This window comes from Bidens hawaiensis, unplaced genomic scaffold, assembly GCF_021521415.1.
Source record: "Bidens hawaiensis isolate Kalapana, Puna unplaced genomic scaffold, B.hawaiensis_p1.1 tig00023286_1, whole genome shotgun sequence".
In the NCBI taxonomy this organism is placed as follows: Eukaryota; Viridiplantae; Streptophyta; class Magnoliopsida; order Asterales; family Asteraceae; genus Bidens; species Bidens hawaiensis.
The window spans coordinates 296906-313553 of record NW_027493654.1 but is presented as its reverse complement, the minus strand read 5'-3'; the positions used below and the strand labels follow the sequence as shown (position 1 = coordinate 313553).

General features: G+C 35.6%; 3 protein-coding genes across 5 annotated transcripts; 1 reads left to right on the top strand and 2 right to left on the bottom strand.

Moving 5' to 3' along the window:
- Positions 1-1688: 1688 nt before the first annotated feature.
- On the top strand, positions 1689-5812 carry LOC143567268 (transcription factor bHLH49-like). Of its 3 annotated transcripts, none has more exons than XM_077053735.1 (9): positions 1692-2328; positions 2702-3440; positions 3711-3965; positions 4269-4334; positions 4439-4507; positions 4594-4665; positions 4759-4959; positions 5040-5124; positions 5222-5793. In XM_077053735.1, the coding sequence occupies exons 2-9, from the start codon at positions 2718-2720 to the stop codon at positions 5257-5259; spliced, it is 1509 nt and encodes a 502-aa protein (XP_076909850.1). In that variant the 5' UTR covers positions 1692-2328; positions 2702-2717; the 3' UTR covers positions 5260-5793. The 3 variants fall into 3 exon arrangements, 2 of the variants coding, with proteins under 2 accessions (XP_076909850.1, XP_076909849.1); XM_077053734.1 differs by having other exon boundaries at positions 2689-3440; XR_013141382.1 differs by having other exon boundaries at positions 1689-3440; positions 5036-5124; positions 5222-5812.
- Positions 5813-7063: 1251 nt separating this feature from the next.
- LOC143567259 (uncharacterized) lies at positions 7064-11003 on the bottom strand. The gene is made up of 4 exons (XM_077053724.1): positions 10142-11003; positions 8765-9466; positions 7226-7546; positions 7064-7133 (listed from the first exon to the last, which is right to left on the bottom strand). Exons 1-4 carry the CDS (start codon positions 10292-10294, stop codon positions 7083-7085), a joined length of 1227 nt encoding a protein of 408 aa, XP_076909839.1. The 5' UTR covers positions 10295-11003; the 3' UTR covers positions 7064-7082.
- A 586-nt stretch (positions 11004-11589) lies between these two features.
- LOC143567272 (putative U-box domain-containing protein 42) lies at positions 11590-15626 on the bottom strand. The gene is made up of 5 exons (XM_077053738.1): positions 15357-15626; positions 14874-15261; positions 14233-14816; positions 13270-13579; positions 11590-13195 (listed from the first exon to the last, which is right to left on the bottom strand). The coding sequence occupies exons 1-5, from the start codon at positions 15498-15500 to the stop codon at positions 11601-11603; spliced, it is 3021 nt and encodes a 1006-aa protein (XP_076909853.1). The 5' UTR covers positions 15501-15626; the 3' UTR covers positions 11590-11600.
- Between the last annotated feature and the right edge of the window lie 1022 nt (positions 15627-16648).

The window sequence follows — 16648 nt, the reverse complement described above, 5'->3', positions numbered from 1 at the left end:
AATATATCAATATATCATCACAAAGTAAAAGAAACATTCGGGAATGAGTTACTTGCGTTACATGTTCTAAAGCTACCATACGTTATGGCGGGTACACAGCGGGATGTCAATTGATATCGGTTTGAATCGTTATGGTAAGTGTTTTGTGACAATAATTTCGTTACATTGGTTGAGGTGCTAAAAAGTATAAATGTAAATTGAAAGAAAGTCTTGTTACTAAAGTTTAGGGACCAAAATGTTAACATCTGAAACTAAAGTGGAGAGTTACATAGGTATATATGTGAAACTTCGTGACAAAAGTCTGATAAACCAAAGTTTATAATGAAAGTTGAAGAGTCAAAAAGTATGCATACCATACTTTTGTAGCCAAAGTGGAGAGTTACATAGGTATATATGTGAAACTTCGTGACAAAAGTCTGATAAACCAAAGTTTATAATGAAAGTTGAAGAGTCAAAAAGTATGCATACCATACTTTTGTAGCCATAGTCCAAGAAACTAATTGAGTCATATATAAATATATGATTAGGGCACTTTGTGAATTACAAACTCTTACGACATTGAGCGTATATTAGCATCCACCAAAACTAACCTCACTATTTTTCTTGCTCGAATACTAACAACTATAACTTATATGTTTAAACACAAGATAAAAGTTCACAAACTTCATTAGATCTACTAGTTTATCTTTAGTCAAAGTTTTAGAAAGAAAAACTGAATATGATAATCAAAGCTTTAACCACTTTTGATGCTTCCATTGCTTTTGAATGCATCACATTAAGCTTTAAGCCATTTCTTTCATACAAATCTTCCTCTACTGAATATAGTAACATGGATAAATTGTTAAATTTATTATAATAAAATCTGATTACAAGTGATTCTATTGGCCACTTATGTTGCAAGTGTGAATTAGAGTTTAAAATCATGACACACTTGCTATGAGCTCTAACTCCAAGATTTACAATTAAAAAACAATATGTTTTAACAGTTGGCAATGACAATTCCTCTAAACCTCAAAGCTGGCATTTACATATATTAAACCTTGATTATAGTATTTTAATCAAGTACCTAAATATTACTGTCTACCCAATCATTAAACAAATCTTTTTTTCCAATTTATTTACTAAACCATTTATTCACATCTTAGATTTAAAAATGGTAACAAAATATATCAAAATCAAATGATGAATTTGGTCAAAGATAAGATGAACAACTTAAAAGAATCACACATACAGCCACACAATATTCTTACATTACAGAAAGTGCTGCTACACATAAAGCCATATACATTAAGTATACCACTATATATAATAAATTTTTTTTAGAACAGTCGAGTTTCTTTTTTTAGTGTTTAGTTCACCGTACTTTTTATTTGAAGAGCTCCGTTGTTTTACCATGTCCAAATTTTGTTGTCTTAACCGGGCCTGACTTCAGAGTTTGACGTAAACGTTCCCCCCAAAACCATACCGCCGGCTGCACATGACAGTCATGATGCCGCCACAAGAGCAGAACCCTGACAATATACAAGGTGGGACGAAAACCTAAAGGAGCTCGAGATTCGAACTGAAAACCTCGCAAAAATTAAGTCAAATATTTTATTGCCAATATTAACCCCGAAATAACACGAGGAGAGGTCAAACTTGAGTCTACACTGAAAAACTCGAGGCTTACGATAGTGTAGGCCCCTTTGAAGATATCAAACAAAGTCAGATTCATTTCAGTGCCAAGATACACCTCCTAATGCACAATGTACAAGTCACTGAAATCACACATTTGAATTAAATAATTCTGGGGAAAAGATTTACCCAATATTTTAACAGCAGCAGTGGCGGTGGTTAATCATCAACAGCTCTGTTTTTCATGCAGGCGTGGGCATAAATGCAGGGACTTTTGCCATTAACAAGCTTCTCTTTCAGTTTCAGCTTCTCTTCAAAGAACCCATCTTTTTTTTTATAAAAAAAACACACACATTTACACCTCAAAACTCACTCAAATCCTTAAATAATTTCTGGGTTTTCTTTAACTTTTTGTGGGTATTCATAATCTGCATCAAGAAATCAAGAACATGGTCTTTTGACCCAGTTTAAAGATCAAGATTTGTGCTTTATTGTGTTTCTTGAAGTGGGTATTGCTAAAAGTTGGTCAGAATGATGAAATAATTGGTGGGCTTGTTGTTATTATTATTATTTATGAGACTGAATCAATCTGTACCTGAATTAACTGCTTCAGGAACACTTTTCAGGTTTCAGAGCTCATTATTATTATTAGTAGTATTATTATTAATGGGGTTTTTCTTGTCATTGGGTGATGCATCTGTTTCTGTAAATTAGGTATTTATTTGAATCTCCAATCATCCATTTATGAACAGTCTTGTCAATCTTTTTCATTAAATTTCCAACCTTTTGTTCATTTTTATTCAATTTGGGGCTTTAGTTGAAATTAGGGTTTCTTTATCATCAATCTTGGAACAGTCTTGTTAATCTTTATTATTAAAGTTCCAATCTTTGTTACTTCCCTCTGATAAATTTTATAAATTTGATGTTTTGATTTTTTTTTTTTTTTTTGGGGGGGGGGGGGATTTATTTGAAAATTAGGGTTTTTTATCATTAAAGTTCCAACCTTTTTTACTCCCTTGTGATCAATTTGATGTTTGGATCATCTTTGTTAAATTTAGGGTTTTAATTTTTTAGGGTTGGAAATTAGGGTTTTTTTGGGGATAATGGCTGGTGAGGATGAAATTGAGAGTGTAAATGGAAATGGGAATGGAAATGAGGAACAAGTGCATTATAATTCAGATTGGGGGTTTAATAATAACCCGAATGATCTTGCGAATGCGTCGATTTATCCCACTAATTCACAAAATTTTGGGGCTTTTTGTGATATGAATATGCAAAACAATGCAGCCACATCATCATTCTCATTAGGGTTTAGAAAAGGGAATCTTTTAACCCATCCAAGAAATCTTGATATGGGTTGGGGCCCGAATTCTGTCGTTAAAAGGGGTCCGGGTATGTTCTTGCCGCCAGCCGGTTCTGCAATGCTTCCTCACGCGTTATCTCAGTTTCCGGCCGATTCGGGGTTTATTGAAAGGGCAGCTAGGTTATCATCATTTAGTGCAGGCAATTTTGAAGATATAATGAACCCGTTTGGCACTGCACCTGAATCATCTTTGAACGCTTATTCGAGTCGACTACAGGTGCAACCACAAGAGGGTTTTGGCGGAAATGGGTTCAAGTCGGTATCCGGTGATGGGCCTAAAGATTTGACCTTGCCTGTTGACTGTGGGACCCGTGATGAAAGTCAACCGAAACAGGGCGGTTTGGGTTTTTCTGGTAATAATTTGCCTGGTGAAAGTGAATTTAGTGGCGGCGGCGGCGTCAGTGTTGGTGGTGGTCAAGATGAGAATTCTAACTCCTCGAAGAAAAGAAGAAGAAATGATCATGTAAGTGTTAATCACTACATAATCTTGATTAAAGCTTTTTATATTTTTATGCAATAGCTAATTAATCTTTTAACCCCAATCTATAAACTCTTGTCATTTAAGGTGTTGTTTGACTTTTGTTGACTATTGTCGTTTAAGGTTGTACTTTGTAGTGGTTGAATTAGCATGTCTTGAATGCAATCTATAAAGGGTGTTTGTCCTTTTGACTAGTTTCTTTAAGTTGTGAAGAAATGTGATGTTTGACTTTTGTTGACTGTTCATAAATGACAGGACGATGAGTACAATCAAGTCAAACGATCCCCACAAACGCCTAGTGAAACGGCAAAGAACAATAATGAGATTCAACAAAAGGGTGACAATAATAATAATAATAATAATATTAATAACCCGAGTTCAGCTGCTAATAAATCGAGTGGGAAACACGGTAAACAAGTATCTCAATCATCCGATGTACAAAAGGAGGAATACATTCACGTGCGTGCGCGAAGAGGTCAAGCAACCAATAGTCATAGTCTTGCAGAAAGAATAAGACTTTCCTTAAAAATGTTGTGTGATTATTATATTTCTGTCTTTATTTCTATTTATGTGACAAAATAAATGCAAGTTGTGGATGGTACAAGTGGATTAAATGGATATTTTTCATTGTTGGTAAAAGTATCTAATGTATCCAATAATTGTCATAAATAAGGATATTGTATTTGACCATAATCATCACTTTAATAAGTGTTGCATTTACTTTTTGGCGTGTTTGGATGTTGTACAAAACGCGTATCAGAACGACCTCTGAAAGCAATTTGTTTAACTAAATGAGTTTTGAATTAATAATAGGTGAGGAGGGAAAAGATTAGTGAAAGAATGAAGTTCCTTCAAGACCTTGTTCCCGGTTGTAGCAAGGTTAGTTATTGATACATAATTTATTATAAAGTTTAATTCCAAAATCTTGAATTTGTACGCGACATACGTTACATTAATCTCATATATTTTGATTGTTTTTTAAGGTCACAGGCAAAGCGGTTATGTTGGATGAAATCATTAACTATGTACAGTCGTTACAACGACAGGTCGAGGTATGATGATTGATGACCAAAAGTAACATCTTTTCGTTACTAAATCTTTTTACATTTTTTATGTAATAAAGGTTTGATTTTTGCAGTTTTTGTCGATGAAACTCGCGACTGTTAATCCTCGAATGGATTTTAACCTTGAAGGACTCTTATCAAAAGATGTAAGCCGTATTTTTATAAAATGATACTTAATAATAAACAAATATCACTATTGTTTTTTATTCAAACTTTTTTTTTAATATTATTTGAATTAGATACTTGAATCAAGATTGAGATCATCTGGTTCGCTTGGTTTTAGTGGTGACATGGCGATGCCGTATGCTTCTAACCAATCACAAATGGCGATTATGCAAGGCGGGATTCCTAATATTGGAAGCTCTTCGGATGCAGTTAGAAGAACACTCAGTTCTCATTTGATGGCTATCGGTGGAGGGTTTAAAGATCCTGCTTCGCAGGTAAATTACTAAATGTTGACTTTATATTTACTGTAGTGTTTTATAGAAATAAAAGTATATAACATATTTTTTAAAGACAGGTACCTAGTTCGTGGGACGACGAGCTTCACAACATTGTTCAAATGGGATTAAATCCTAGTACTCCAATTAGCAGCCAAAATTTAGGTACTTTAATTAAAGATATATATTTATATTTTTACAAATTTATAAAATTTTATTTATTTATTTTATAGTATAACCTTTGGCTTTAAATTTTACACAGGATCTACACCTCCAGGCCATCTAAAAGCCGAACCTTAAAAACTGACGATTTAGGCGTTTCATGAAAAGATTAGAAGAATCTCGGGTCGAGTCTCGGGTGATGTAATTAATCTGTGGGTATTCTTTTTTATATATAAAATGCAAGAGAAGGTGATAATAAATAATTCACGGATGGGACTCGAGTTGCTCGTTATATGATTTTATCGACTTGAATTGTAAAGCAGCCGACGAATCTGCATCCGTGATTATTTGGACTTATCGGTCGTGTTTTATTTTGTTAAAAAAATCTTTGTTTGTAATATGTAATATGTGATTGTTTTAGAACAGTTTGGTTGTTTTCTTTATACTTAAAACATGTTTTTAGTGAAATTGATTTATGTTGTTGACTTTATGGTGTTAGACTTTTAGTCAAAGTCAAATGAAAAGGATAGTGGGTTAGTTAGGGAGCAGGCAGTTAATATAGTGACTTGTGTGTTTGGATTCTTGCATATGGATCTTAATGTTTGTAGTTTACATGTTTGGATCTTTGTACATAGAATCTTTGTATGTAGGGTTATGTTTGAAAAATCTGAATAGCTAAACCATAATTGAAAGCTCATAATTAAAAAACCAGACCGAAAAAACCGAACTGATTGAGATATTGTTTGTTTTGTTTATAATTATTTTTGATAACCGATTCGCCTGAATGCCCAGTCTTTCTCTGCCGTCAACTCGACGTCGTCGTCACCTGTTATTTATCCATTCCTTCTTTTTTTATGCTAATGTTGGTGACTGGAGATAACTCTCTTCAATTATTCCTGGGATGGGAGGGAGTAGGTCTTGCTTCATATTTGTTAATTCATTTCTGGTTTACACGACTTCAGGCAGATAAAGCAGCTATAAAAGCTATGCTTGTCAATCGAGTAGGTGATTTTGGATTAGCTCCTGGGATTTCGGGTTGTTTTACTCTCTTTCAAACAGTAGCTCGAAGTCGTTACCTTAACCGCAAGGAGGGGGATGCCGAAGGCAGGGCTAGTGACTGGAGTGAAGTCGTAACAAGGTAGCCGTACTGGAAGGTGCGGCTGGATCACCTCCTTTTCAGGGAGAGCTAATGCTTGTTGGGTATTTTGGTTTGACACTGCTTCACACCCAAAAAGAAGGGAGCTACGTCTGAGTTAAACTTGGAGATGGAAGTCTTCTTTCGTTTCTCGACAGTGAAGTAAGACCAAGCTCATGAGCTTATTATCTCAGGTCGGAACAAGTTGATAGGATCCCCCTTTTTTCGTCCCCATGCCGCCGGTGTGGTGACATGGGGACGAAAAAAGGAAAGAGAAATTGTTATGCGTATAAATAACCGAATTAACTGAAATATATTGACACTTAAACCAACCTTTTTAGTTCTTATTTTTCTTATTAAAAACCATCTTTACAAAACTTTTTATTAAAAAAAATATTATAATTTTAATTTTTTATAAGCCATAATAATTTTACAAGTAACATATTAGCCATCGCTTATTTCCTTTTGTAAACATAAGAGAATTGTTAATATTTTATTTGACTTGAGAAGTAATTAAATTTATCAATTGAAATTACCTTAAATCCAAATCACATTCAAACCAAAAAAAAACATTGGTTATAGGTTTGGATTTAACCCATAACCGAAACGGGCAGACCCATGCTCACCCCTACACTCAACCCTTATATCAACTAGTGCTATCTAAATTAATTACGAACAACTCACAAATTTTATTTTATTTTGTCATTACATTATTTTAGTAGTCAAACTATTTTAACCATATGTAAAGATAAAAACACAAATAATCGCAACTACATAATAACTAAATTCAACAACCAAAACCAGACTTTTCATAACCAAAATCAACTCATTCATAATCCCGCGAAGCTACCGATTCGTCAATGTATACTTGTTGATTCTGAAAAAAAAACATTAAAAAAATTATTAAAACAATGATGTAACAAACATTAAAACATGTCACATTAACCAATCTAACTAAAATATTTGTACCTTCAATCTAGTACTTATCTCAATGATTTCACTAAGTGGAGCCCAATCACCAAAATTTCTTTCTATAAATTGATATGCAACTCCACTTTTTCCTTTGCCAAGTATAAATAGTCCACCTTTAATCTCACCTTCACCTCTAAAGTTTTGCTCAATCCCCATGGCTTTCGCGCGTTTATAATTAGCGCGCGCTCTAGGGTTAAATAAAAACCCGGATATGAATTTATCCTTGAGTAATGAGCCTCCACCAAGTGCTTTGAAAAAGTCCATGTTCTTGTCAAGAAGTACAACACCACCCCAATATCTGGGCCAGAAATCTCTCACCTGGTTAGATACAATAACTATATTAACTGACAAGTTTTATATAAAACAGAAAATATAAAAGTTGGTTGCTTTTTCTTTGTTTTTTTTTTGGAAATTGTGAAAAACTAGTGGGACCACACTAATATCTTTTAACCAATGAAATAAAACTAGGGGTGCGAATTTCAAAACGATTCAAACACGACACAATAATGATTAGGTTTTGGATTGTCATGTCTAACATGTTTAGAAAACAGGTTGGGGTTGATCTGTTTAGTCAATCATTCAACTCTATTAACACGTTTACAACTTATTATCACTTGCCAACCCGTTTAACATGTTTACATAAATGGATTTAACAGTTCATGTGTAGGTTGACCTGTTTAACCCGTTTAGTAGAGATGCAAACGAGCTGAGCTGCTCGCGAGCTACTAGAGATCAGCTTGTTAAAAAGCTTGATCGAGCCCGAGCCCGAGCTCAAGCCTAAAATTAAGCTTGTTTAATAAACGAGCCTGAATCCGAGCTTCACTTATCGAGCTCAAGCTGGCTCGTTAGCCTAAACGAGCCTATCATTTGTATAATTTTTAAAAATATATATTTAATAATTATTAATTAATATATCTAATGTTATGAAAAAATAAATAAAATTATTTTATACATAAAATTATAATAGAATAAAATGTATAAAAATAAGTATAATTATATAAAAAATAACTGATAAATAGTAAATGAGCCGAGCTCGAGCTTCAAATTCTACTCACGAGCCGAGCTCGAGCTAGTCAAGCTCGGGCTCGGCTTGTTTGCACCCCTACTGCTTAGTTAAACATGTCGATCCACTAACCCGTCAATAACCCGTTAAACCCATTTTTACAACAAAACAACTCTATTAACATGTTTACAACTTTACTATAACCCGCCAACCGATTTGACACATTTACATAAATGGGTTAAACAAGTAGCGTCTGGGTTGACTTGTTTAACTCATTTAGTTAAACAGGTCAACCTGTTTAACCCACTTTTTACAACCCATCAACTCGATTAACACGTTTACATCTTGATTATTACCCACCAGGCACGTTTAGATATACAAGTTAAACAAGTCTTGTTCGGGTTACACGACCTTATTGTGTGTGGGTTTGGGTTGACGATTTTGACATGAATAAATGTACGGGTCATGTTTAGGTTGAACAATTCAACCCAACACGATTGACACCCGTAGATAAAACGCAGCTAGTCTATTACCTCGGATTCTATATGTTCATGAAGAACAGCCACCATATTAATCCCTAAAGCATCAAAAATAGGCTTCTTAGAATAAAGCTTATGTGCCTCAGCTCTACACATAATACACCCGGGCCGACGAATACAAAGAAGCAGCGTCGGGCGCTCACGCCACAAGTCCGAAGCACGCATAGGTGGTGCCTTTGACTTAACCAACCTCTCCATACCAATCTTATACTCAGGAGTCAGCTTCTGAACTGATATATTCTCAATGCTAGAATATGGTGCCACATTGTCGACTATAGGTGGCGGTTGTATGCACCCGCATGCGCGTGGCTCATCGGGCAATGCAGCCACAATGCCTTTAAAAATATACCCATCTTTTATTTTGAAGTCAGCTATAGACTGCTCAATGGTTGCATCATATGCTATAGTGCTTTGTGTTGACATGGTTTGTAGTTTTGGTCTTGTTATGGTCCGGGATGGTGGGACCGTTAATTTTCGTGGTGGGAGTGAAAATGAATGTGGTATGGGATCAGGTTCACATTGTGATCCGCGGTCCATGAACCGCGCAATGTGTCCTCTTTTCATGGAGAATTTAGTAGCAAGATCTGATGTGGCAAGGTTTAGAAGCTCAGCCAGGCAGTTTTTAGAAGCTTCTAGCTTATCTGCGTATTGCATGAGTGCGCGATCATGTAGATATGATCTGATCTCTAGTGCATCCTGAATGGAGTTTGAGTATTATTATTAGTAAGAGGAAACATATGATGATTAATGATTATAAATTGGTGTATTGGTTTTTATTAATCCCAACTATCATATTTTGGTGGCTGCCTGTCGGTCCCAACTAACGAATTGGCTACTGACTGTCCCATCTTTTAACATATTTATTCCCAATGGTCTGGACTAACAGATTCCTAACGTCATTACTTGTAGGTCGTCAGAAAAATGCTTTTGGCCGGAAAAGTCACATTTTTTTTGCCAGAATTCTCATCTTGAAACCCCATGAACACCGCCACCACCAAATGACTCATCACCACCACCTGAGCACTATCAACCGATTCCGACAATGGTTTTAGGGTTCCGGAAACCTTAATAATTCGGGCTTTTACTATAAAAAGGTTTCTAAAGGTCAGATCCAAGGGTACAAAGATGTATGGGACGAAAATGTAGTTTTCATGAAAAAAAAAAGTAAATTTTCCGGCCAAAAATGTTTTTCCGGCGACTTGCAACTAACGACGTTAGATTCCTGTTAGTCGCAAATTGTTGGGAACAAATATGATAAAAGGTGGGATCGTTAATGTTATCAGCCAATTCGTTAGTTGGGACCAACATCGACCAAAAGATGATAGTTAGGATTAATAAAAACCAATACACCTTATAAATTCAAGGATATACCTTTTGTTGTTGTGTCATGTTAAGTGCAATCATATCTTCCGAATTCATAATCTTTAACGTCGGAACATCATCCCAGCCATCATCTAACAATTTCGGAAGAAGTTTTTGTAAACATCCGGTTCCCACAAAATCTTCCATAGAGAAAGAAGCCATTTTGATATTTTGGAGTAACAAAATGTTAATAACTTGATTGATGTTATATTGTTATGAACTTATAAGAAAGGTAACAGACACCTAACTGTCATATAATGCAGTTTAAAACATTAAAAAAAACTTTTGTTATTTGTTGACATTATCTATGTTGATTTGGTTGCTTGTATTCTAGAAATGAAAAAGACTTGGTTTATTTATTAAACTAGTTGTTTTTATCGTTGAATTGGCTAAACGTCGACAGGTTGCACACGTCCGTGTTGATTTGATCACTTATTGCAGACTTGCAGCCGGCCTAAGGTAAGACATATATGTATGTTTTTTTAATTGGCCTGCACTAGACAGTATAATACTTCATGTCATTGAAAAAATGATTTGGTTGCTTAAACAAATGGATTTTGGTTGTGCAGGCCAACAACCAGTATATCTTAGTTTTAAAATTATAAACTTCAAATTAGTTACAGTTAGCCAGTATTTAACTGCGGACAGACAAGTGTGACATAATCGAGAGTAGTAAAGTCAATGGCGTGTAAAAGTATATTTTTAAAAAATGTTTATAACTAGTTAAACTTAACAATAACTTGTGATTATAAGCATAATTTAAATTAGAATGAACTGCGGTTTTTGTCCCTGTGGTTTGTTCAAATATGCGGTTTTAGTCCAATAGTTTCAAATTTGCGATTTTCGTCCCTGTGGTTTCATTTCACTTGCAATTAAACCCAGATTCATTAACCCCGTTAAGTCTGGTCGTTAAACCCATCAGCATGCCCCTCACGTGAGGGGCATCTTTGTCCTTTTTCTCCCCAAATAAACCCCAGTTGTAATTCGCAAGCCCCCCTCACGTGAGGGGCTGGGGTGTATTTGGGGAAAAAAAAGGACAAAACTGCCCCTCACGTGAAGGGTAGGCTGATGGGTTTAACGACCAGACTTAACGGGGTTAATAAATTCGGGTTTAATTGCAGGTGAAATGAGACAACAGGGACGAAAATCACAAATTTGAAACTCTTGGACTAAAACCGCAGGTTTGGATAAACCACAAGGACGAAAACCACAGTATAAAGCGAATAAACCGATTTAAGTTTAATAATGATGAAACATATTTATATTGATTTAAGGCAAACTTGGGCCTAATGCACGCATCCTTACCCTGCATTTCTGCAAGAGGTTGTTTATACCAGAAGACGACTCGTACGAATTATTAACTATATGGATAAAATCCAATCATTTACACGATTCTCAAACGTAACACTTTGTACAAAATATGAACAAAATACACGGTAAAACTAAAACCGATATCAAAACTGATCATCTAAGTCAAGTGCCTCAAGATTTTCTCAGCCATCAGTCTAATATCCCCATTGCCATAATGCAAAATATTAATCAATGTCGCGCGCAAGAATTTGTCTTGTGATATTTCTGAAGTCGAATTTTCATCTCCTTCCTTTAACAGTTTCTCCAAAACCCAAAACATTTTTTCCCTCAAAGACTCGTTTTTATGCGCTTTGATCACATTCAACAAATGCTTTATAGCTTTTTCTTGGATCAAAATACTCACACTCGTGTCCAAATCGACGCGTTCGTCTAACAACGTGCATATAGCCGATAATGCAGCCTCCACAACTTGAACATTGTTATGGTCAAAGCAAGTCAACAACTTGTCAACTGCTTTTGCTTCAACTAAACAAAAAGTTTCTTGTGATGAACAAACTCCCTTGTGAACCGAGCATAACGGTATCGCTTCAAGATTGCTTGAATCATTTTTGAAACTCTTTTGTAAATATAACTCTTTGAGCTTCTTGAATGTCTTGAACTTATTAAGCTTCTTGAATTTATTAATCTTTGGTGTCTTGATTTGTGGTGGTTTTGATAAAGTAACAGTCTTGGAAGAAAGATTCTCTAGCCCGTTCGCCGAGAGCTTCTGAATCTCGTCGCTGAATGTGTTCATCAACAGATCAGTGAACACTGTTGTGAAGTTGAAAGTTTTAGCTAGAGTCATAAAATGATGATCATGAAGAGTTGATGTGAATCTTACTAAAATTCCCACTAATCCTTCTAAATAAACACTTCCGTATTTAGTCATTCGCGCGCCCGATCTTTGAACATGATCTAACTTTTTTAATATTAAAGGAACTGTGTTCAACAAAGCCAGATTTAGTGACAAGTTTTCATGGGGAAGTTTGGCTAAGAAGTTAACCGAAACCGCTTGTTTTTCAGTGGGTGCGGTGGCTTCGGTCAACTCTGTTAGCAGGGCGTGTGGTTGACCTCTGGTTTTGCATAATCTGTCTGCTAATATGTTGCCAAAAAATGGCGAAAGCGCGGTTGAAAACACGATTGAAACGACTTGCAGTTGCTCGTTCGGGTTGTTCAAAAGCTCAACTAGATGTGTACACGCATCACCCTCGTGTACTGCCGACACAATAATATCTTGCGCTTTTGGTAATTTCATGAGGCACAAGAGGATTCTTACAAAGTTGATGTTTAGATCGTCTGGTGTTGTGTTTCGGACACGTTTGATCATGGTGTATATGATGTACTCCAACGACATTTTGTGATCGGTTTGGAGGTCAGTTAGCTGAACAGATTCTGATTCAAGTATGTTTGCAAGGATAGCTGCAGCTTCTGCCTTTGAATTCATTGGTTCAGCGTAAACCGTTCGTTGAAGCATCTCGTCAAACATATTGCTTGCAATACCTGATTTCACAAGAATCTTTGCGTTTTCGGGGTGCGATGAGATTTGTTTCAGTGCTTTGAATGCAACATTTCTTGCTAAAGAGTTTCCATTAAACACCATTTTAATTAAACCAGGCGAAACCGTCGCCACCACGTAAGCTTTGATCTCGTCATCGTGTCCAAGAAAGATTTCGCCAAGATAACTCCCCATCTCCATCTTCATCTCTTCATTGCCTGTTTGATGTCATTCATATTTTTGAATCATTTAAAGATTTGACTAAAAAGATTGAAAAGTTGTTAACTTTTACCTTCAAGAAAATGATGCAAAAGTGGCTGCCAATGTCCATTTTCTGCCATAATCTTGATGTTATTTGGTGATCTTTCCAAGTTTTTCAAGATTTCGTTGACTTTATCCGTTGCGAATGCATCAACGGGCTGTCTATACTTTAGAGTGATCAGCATTAAAACTGCTCCAGTAACTGAACCGATTAGATCACAAAAGTAACTACTTTTTGAAAGCTCAACTAGCAGCAGCAAAGCTGAATGCTTAATCTGTTCATCTTTACTCGTTAAGTTTTGTATTATTCGCGATAAATCCACTGTTGTGGCAATCATTTTCTGCAAAAAGATTCTAAATTTGTAAGATTTTATACATTGTAACAAATAAAGTTCAAATTTTGAGAAAAAATATATAAAAATAAGTGTCAAGTTTTATACAATTATACCATGGCCGACACTATACAAAGTATAAACAACAATGGTGTGCTATCTAGACATCCATGATGTGTCATACGGGACTTATGGTAGGACGAAAAGTGGTCAAATGGGTCATTTGATAATCATGCAGGCAAACTGTTTAATAGGGCGAAAAAGGTCATACGGGTCGTATGAGTGCCAAAACATACGGCCCATATGATTTTTTGACTGAAATTGACTAATATGACCATTGATGAGCTTTTTTGTATTATTATATGGCCCATATGACATCATACGGGCCTATCATAGGGCAAAAAAGGTCATACAGTTCGTACGACGACCAATTGGCCAAATCATACATGCCATATAACTTTTTGACTTACAAAAATAAATGACTGATTTGACCACTGAAAAAAGCCATACGGGCCCAATATGACCATTTTCTCCCTATCTTATGATAGGGGTGAAAAAGGTCAAATGGCCCGTGTGATGTGACAGACAAACTGGTGTACACTTTAGGGAAGGGTGTACCGATAAAGTCGATTATCAAGTTCAAACTTTAAGAAAAAGCGTACCTTTCCTTCATCTTCATCATCATTTTCAGTCAACTGCGTAAGCAATTGAAGTGTTCCAACAATCAAATCTTTATCATCCTGCTTCAAGATTTCTGCAAGAAGCGGTATGACACCAACACCGCGTATCTCCACCACATTATACTCTCTCAATCTGCATAAAGCCTGCAAATTGTGTATTGCTTCAAGAAGCCTGGTCTTAGAACTAGCTAAAGACAGAACCGCCTTTGCAGCCTTAATATTAGCTTGCTCATTTCTCACCTCCCATTGCTTAATCGTTTCCAATAACGCAATGTTTCTATTCAAAGCCCGACTGTTTATCTTCACACCGGTTTTGGGACAAATAATATCAGCAGGGTCACCAAACTTTTCAAACCATTCGGTTATTGCAATCCTCTCATACGTCACACCTGTTTCTATAGTGACCGGATCATTCATTATCTTTTTTGTCAACGGACAAAAGAAAGACTCATACAACGGCTCTATATAATTCATCACACGTGTCGGTTCATGTTCAGGTTCATCGTCAATGGAGCTTTCAACGTCGTCGATGGCATAAAGATCTTTTTCTATATGAACATGATGAACTTCTTCACTTGTTTCAAATGACAAAAGATCATTTTCCATATAAACAACTTCTTCACTTGTTTCTAGAGATTTGAAACTGAAACCGTTGACATCGTTGACTAACGACTGAACTGCATGCTTGAAATGTTCTTCTGACGATGGTGACTTTACCGAGTTTAGTATTTCGCCCATGTGTTTGATTACTTTTTCAAGCTGTTTCATGATGTTATTGAGTTCGGAATCTTGAATAGTTATGCTTGCGAAAAGATCTTTTGCTATGTGTATGCAGTCTGATAATGATAATAATATCTCTGAGGATTCTAACTCCATGATGACCAACGACAAGCGGTAAAAGTAGCAGCCTATCATGATGAAATTATCGTTTTGTGTCACAGTTGATAGTTTTATGATCTCGGAAATCACAACTAGTAATGACTTGACATCACTTGTAGTTGAGATGTTCACCTTCAGAAAAACAAAAATGAGATATTATTATTATTATTAAAACATGATCAAGATTTAAGCTTTTCGAGACAAGATTATACGCAAGAATAGTGTACCAAAGAAGACCAATCGTAGCTAGTGCTACCGCTCGACGTATTGTTTTCTTGGTTCATATGAATCATATGCAAGAATTCTTGATCAGACCACTTTTGGAGTTTGGTGACTTCTATGAGACTTGATCCCATGTTTGTAAGGAGCATAGATTTGATTAAGTCATAGGTTTTAGTTTAATGTTTGATTAACCTTAACTCTTTTGTTTGGATTTGTTCTTTACTTAAATTAATTATTGAGGTTTATAAAGTCATGTGAGTGTGATCTTTCACTAGTTTTGGATATATGAACAAGCAAGTCTACTTGGTAATTGACTAGGTCACCCTGTAGTTTTATTTTAGTTTGTATCCACAGTTTGTTCATGCTAAAGGTTGACTTTTTCTTCAATATGATTTAAATTTAACAATTATGAAAGTTGGTTATTGTTTAGTGAATCTTTTATTCAAGAACTACGGTTTTCGTCTCTTTGGTTTGTCTAAATATGCAGTTTTAGTTCAGTAGTTTCAAATTTATGATTTTCGTCCTTGTGGTTTCATTTCATTTGCAGTTAAACCCGTCCCCATTAACCCCGTTAAGTCTGGTCGTTAAACCCATCGGCATGCCCCTCACGCGAGGGGTAGTTTTGTCCTTTTTTCTTCCCAACTACACCCCAACCCTTCACGTGAAGGGGCTTGCGAACTAGGGTTGGGTTTTATTTGGGGAGAAAAGGACAAAATTGCCCCTCACGTGAGGGGCACGCTGATGGGTTTAACAACCAGACTTTACGGGGTTAGTGGGGCCGGGTTTAATTGCAAGTGAAATAAAACCACAAGAACGAAAATCGTAAATTTGAAACTATTTGACTAAGTATTACCCCATATTTCAAGTTAAGTTAAAAAGCATTATCGCTAAATAATAACCAAGATTCGTATGTGTTTCATTTGTCTCACTTAACTTTTCTTAAATAACTTACATAAATCTTTATACAAGATATAAATACCTAATGAAAGTTAAGTGACTTTAGAGAAAGAAAAAAAAAAGCCCCTTTGATTGACTGGGTGAAACATTTAAAAAACTTAGGTACCATCCATGATTTGTTCATGCAAAAGGTTGACTTTTTATGTCAATAAAAAGTCACATGATTGTGAAATTTGTCATACTTTGAGAGTACAATGTGTTTACAAATTTGGTAGATTTTTGGTGTTGAATGATTCTTTAAGTGAAAACCAATTAATAAAAAGTTAGGTATTAGCATTTAGTTAGGTTAGGTATATCACATTTTGTTACATCATCAATTGGAGTTTAATTACTTGATCAA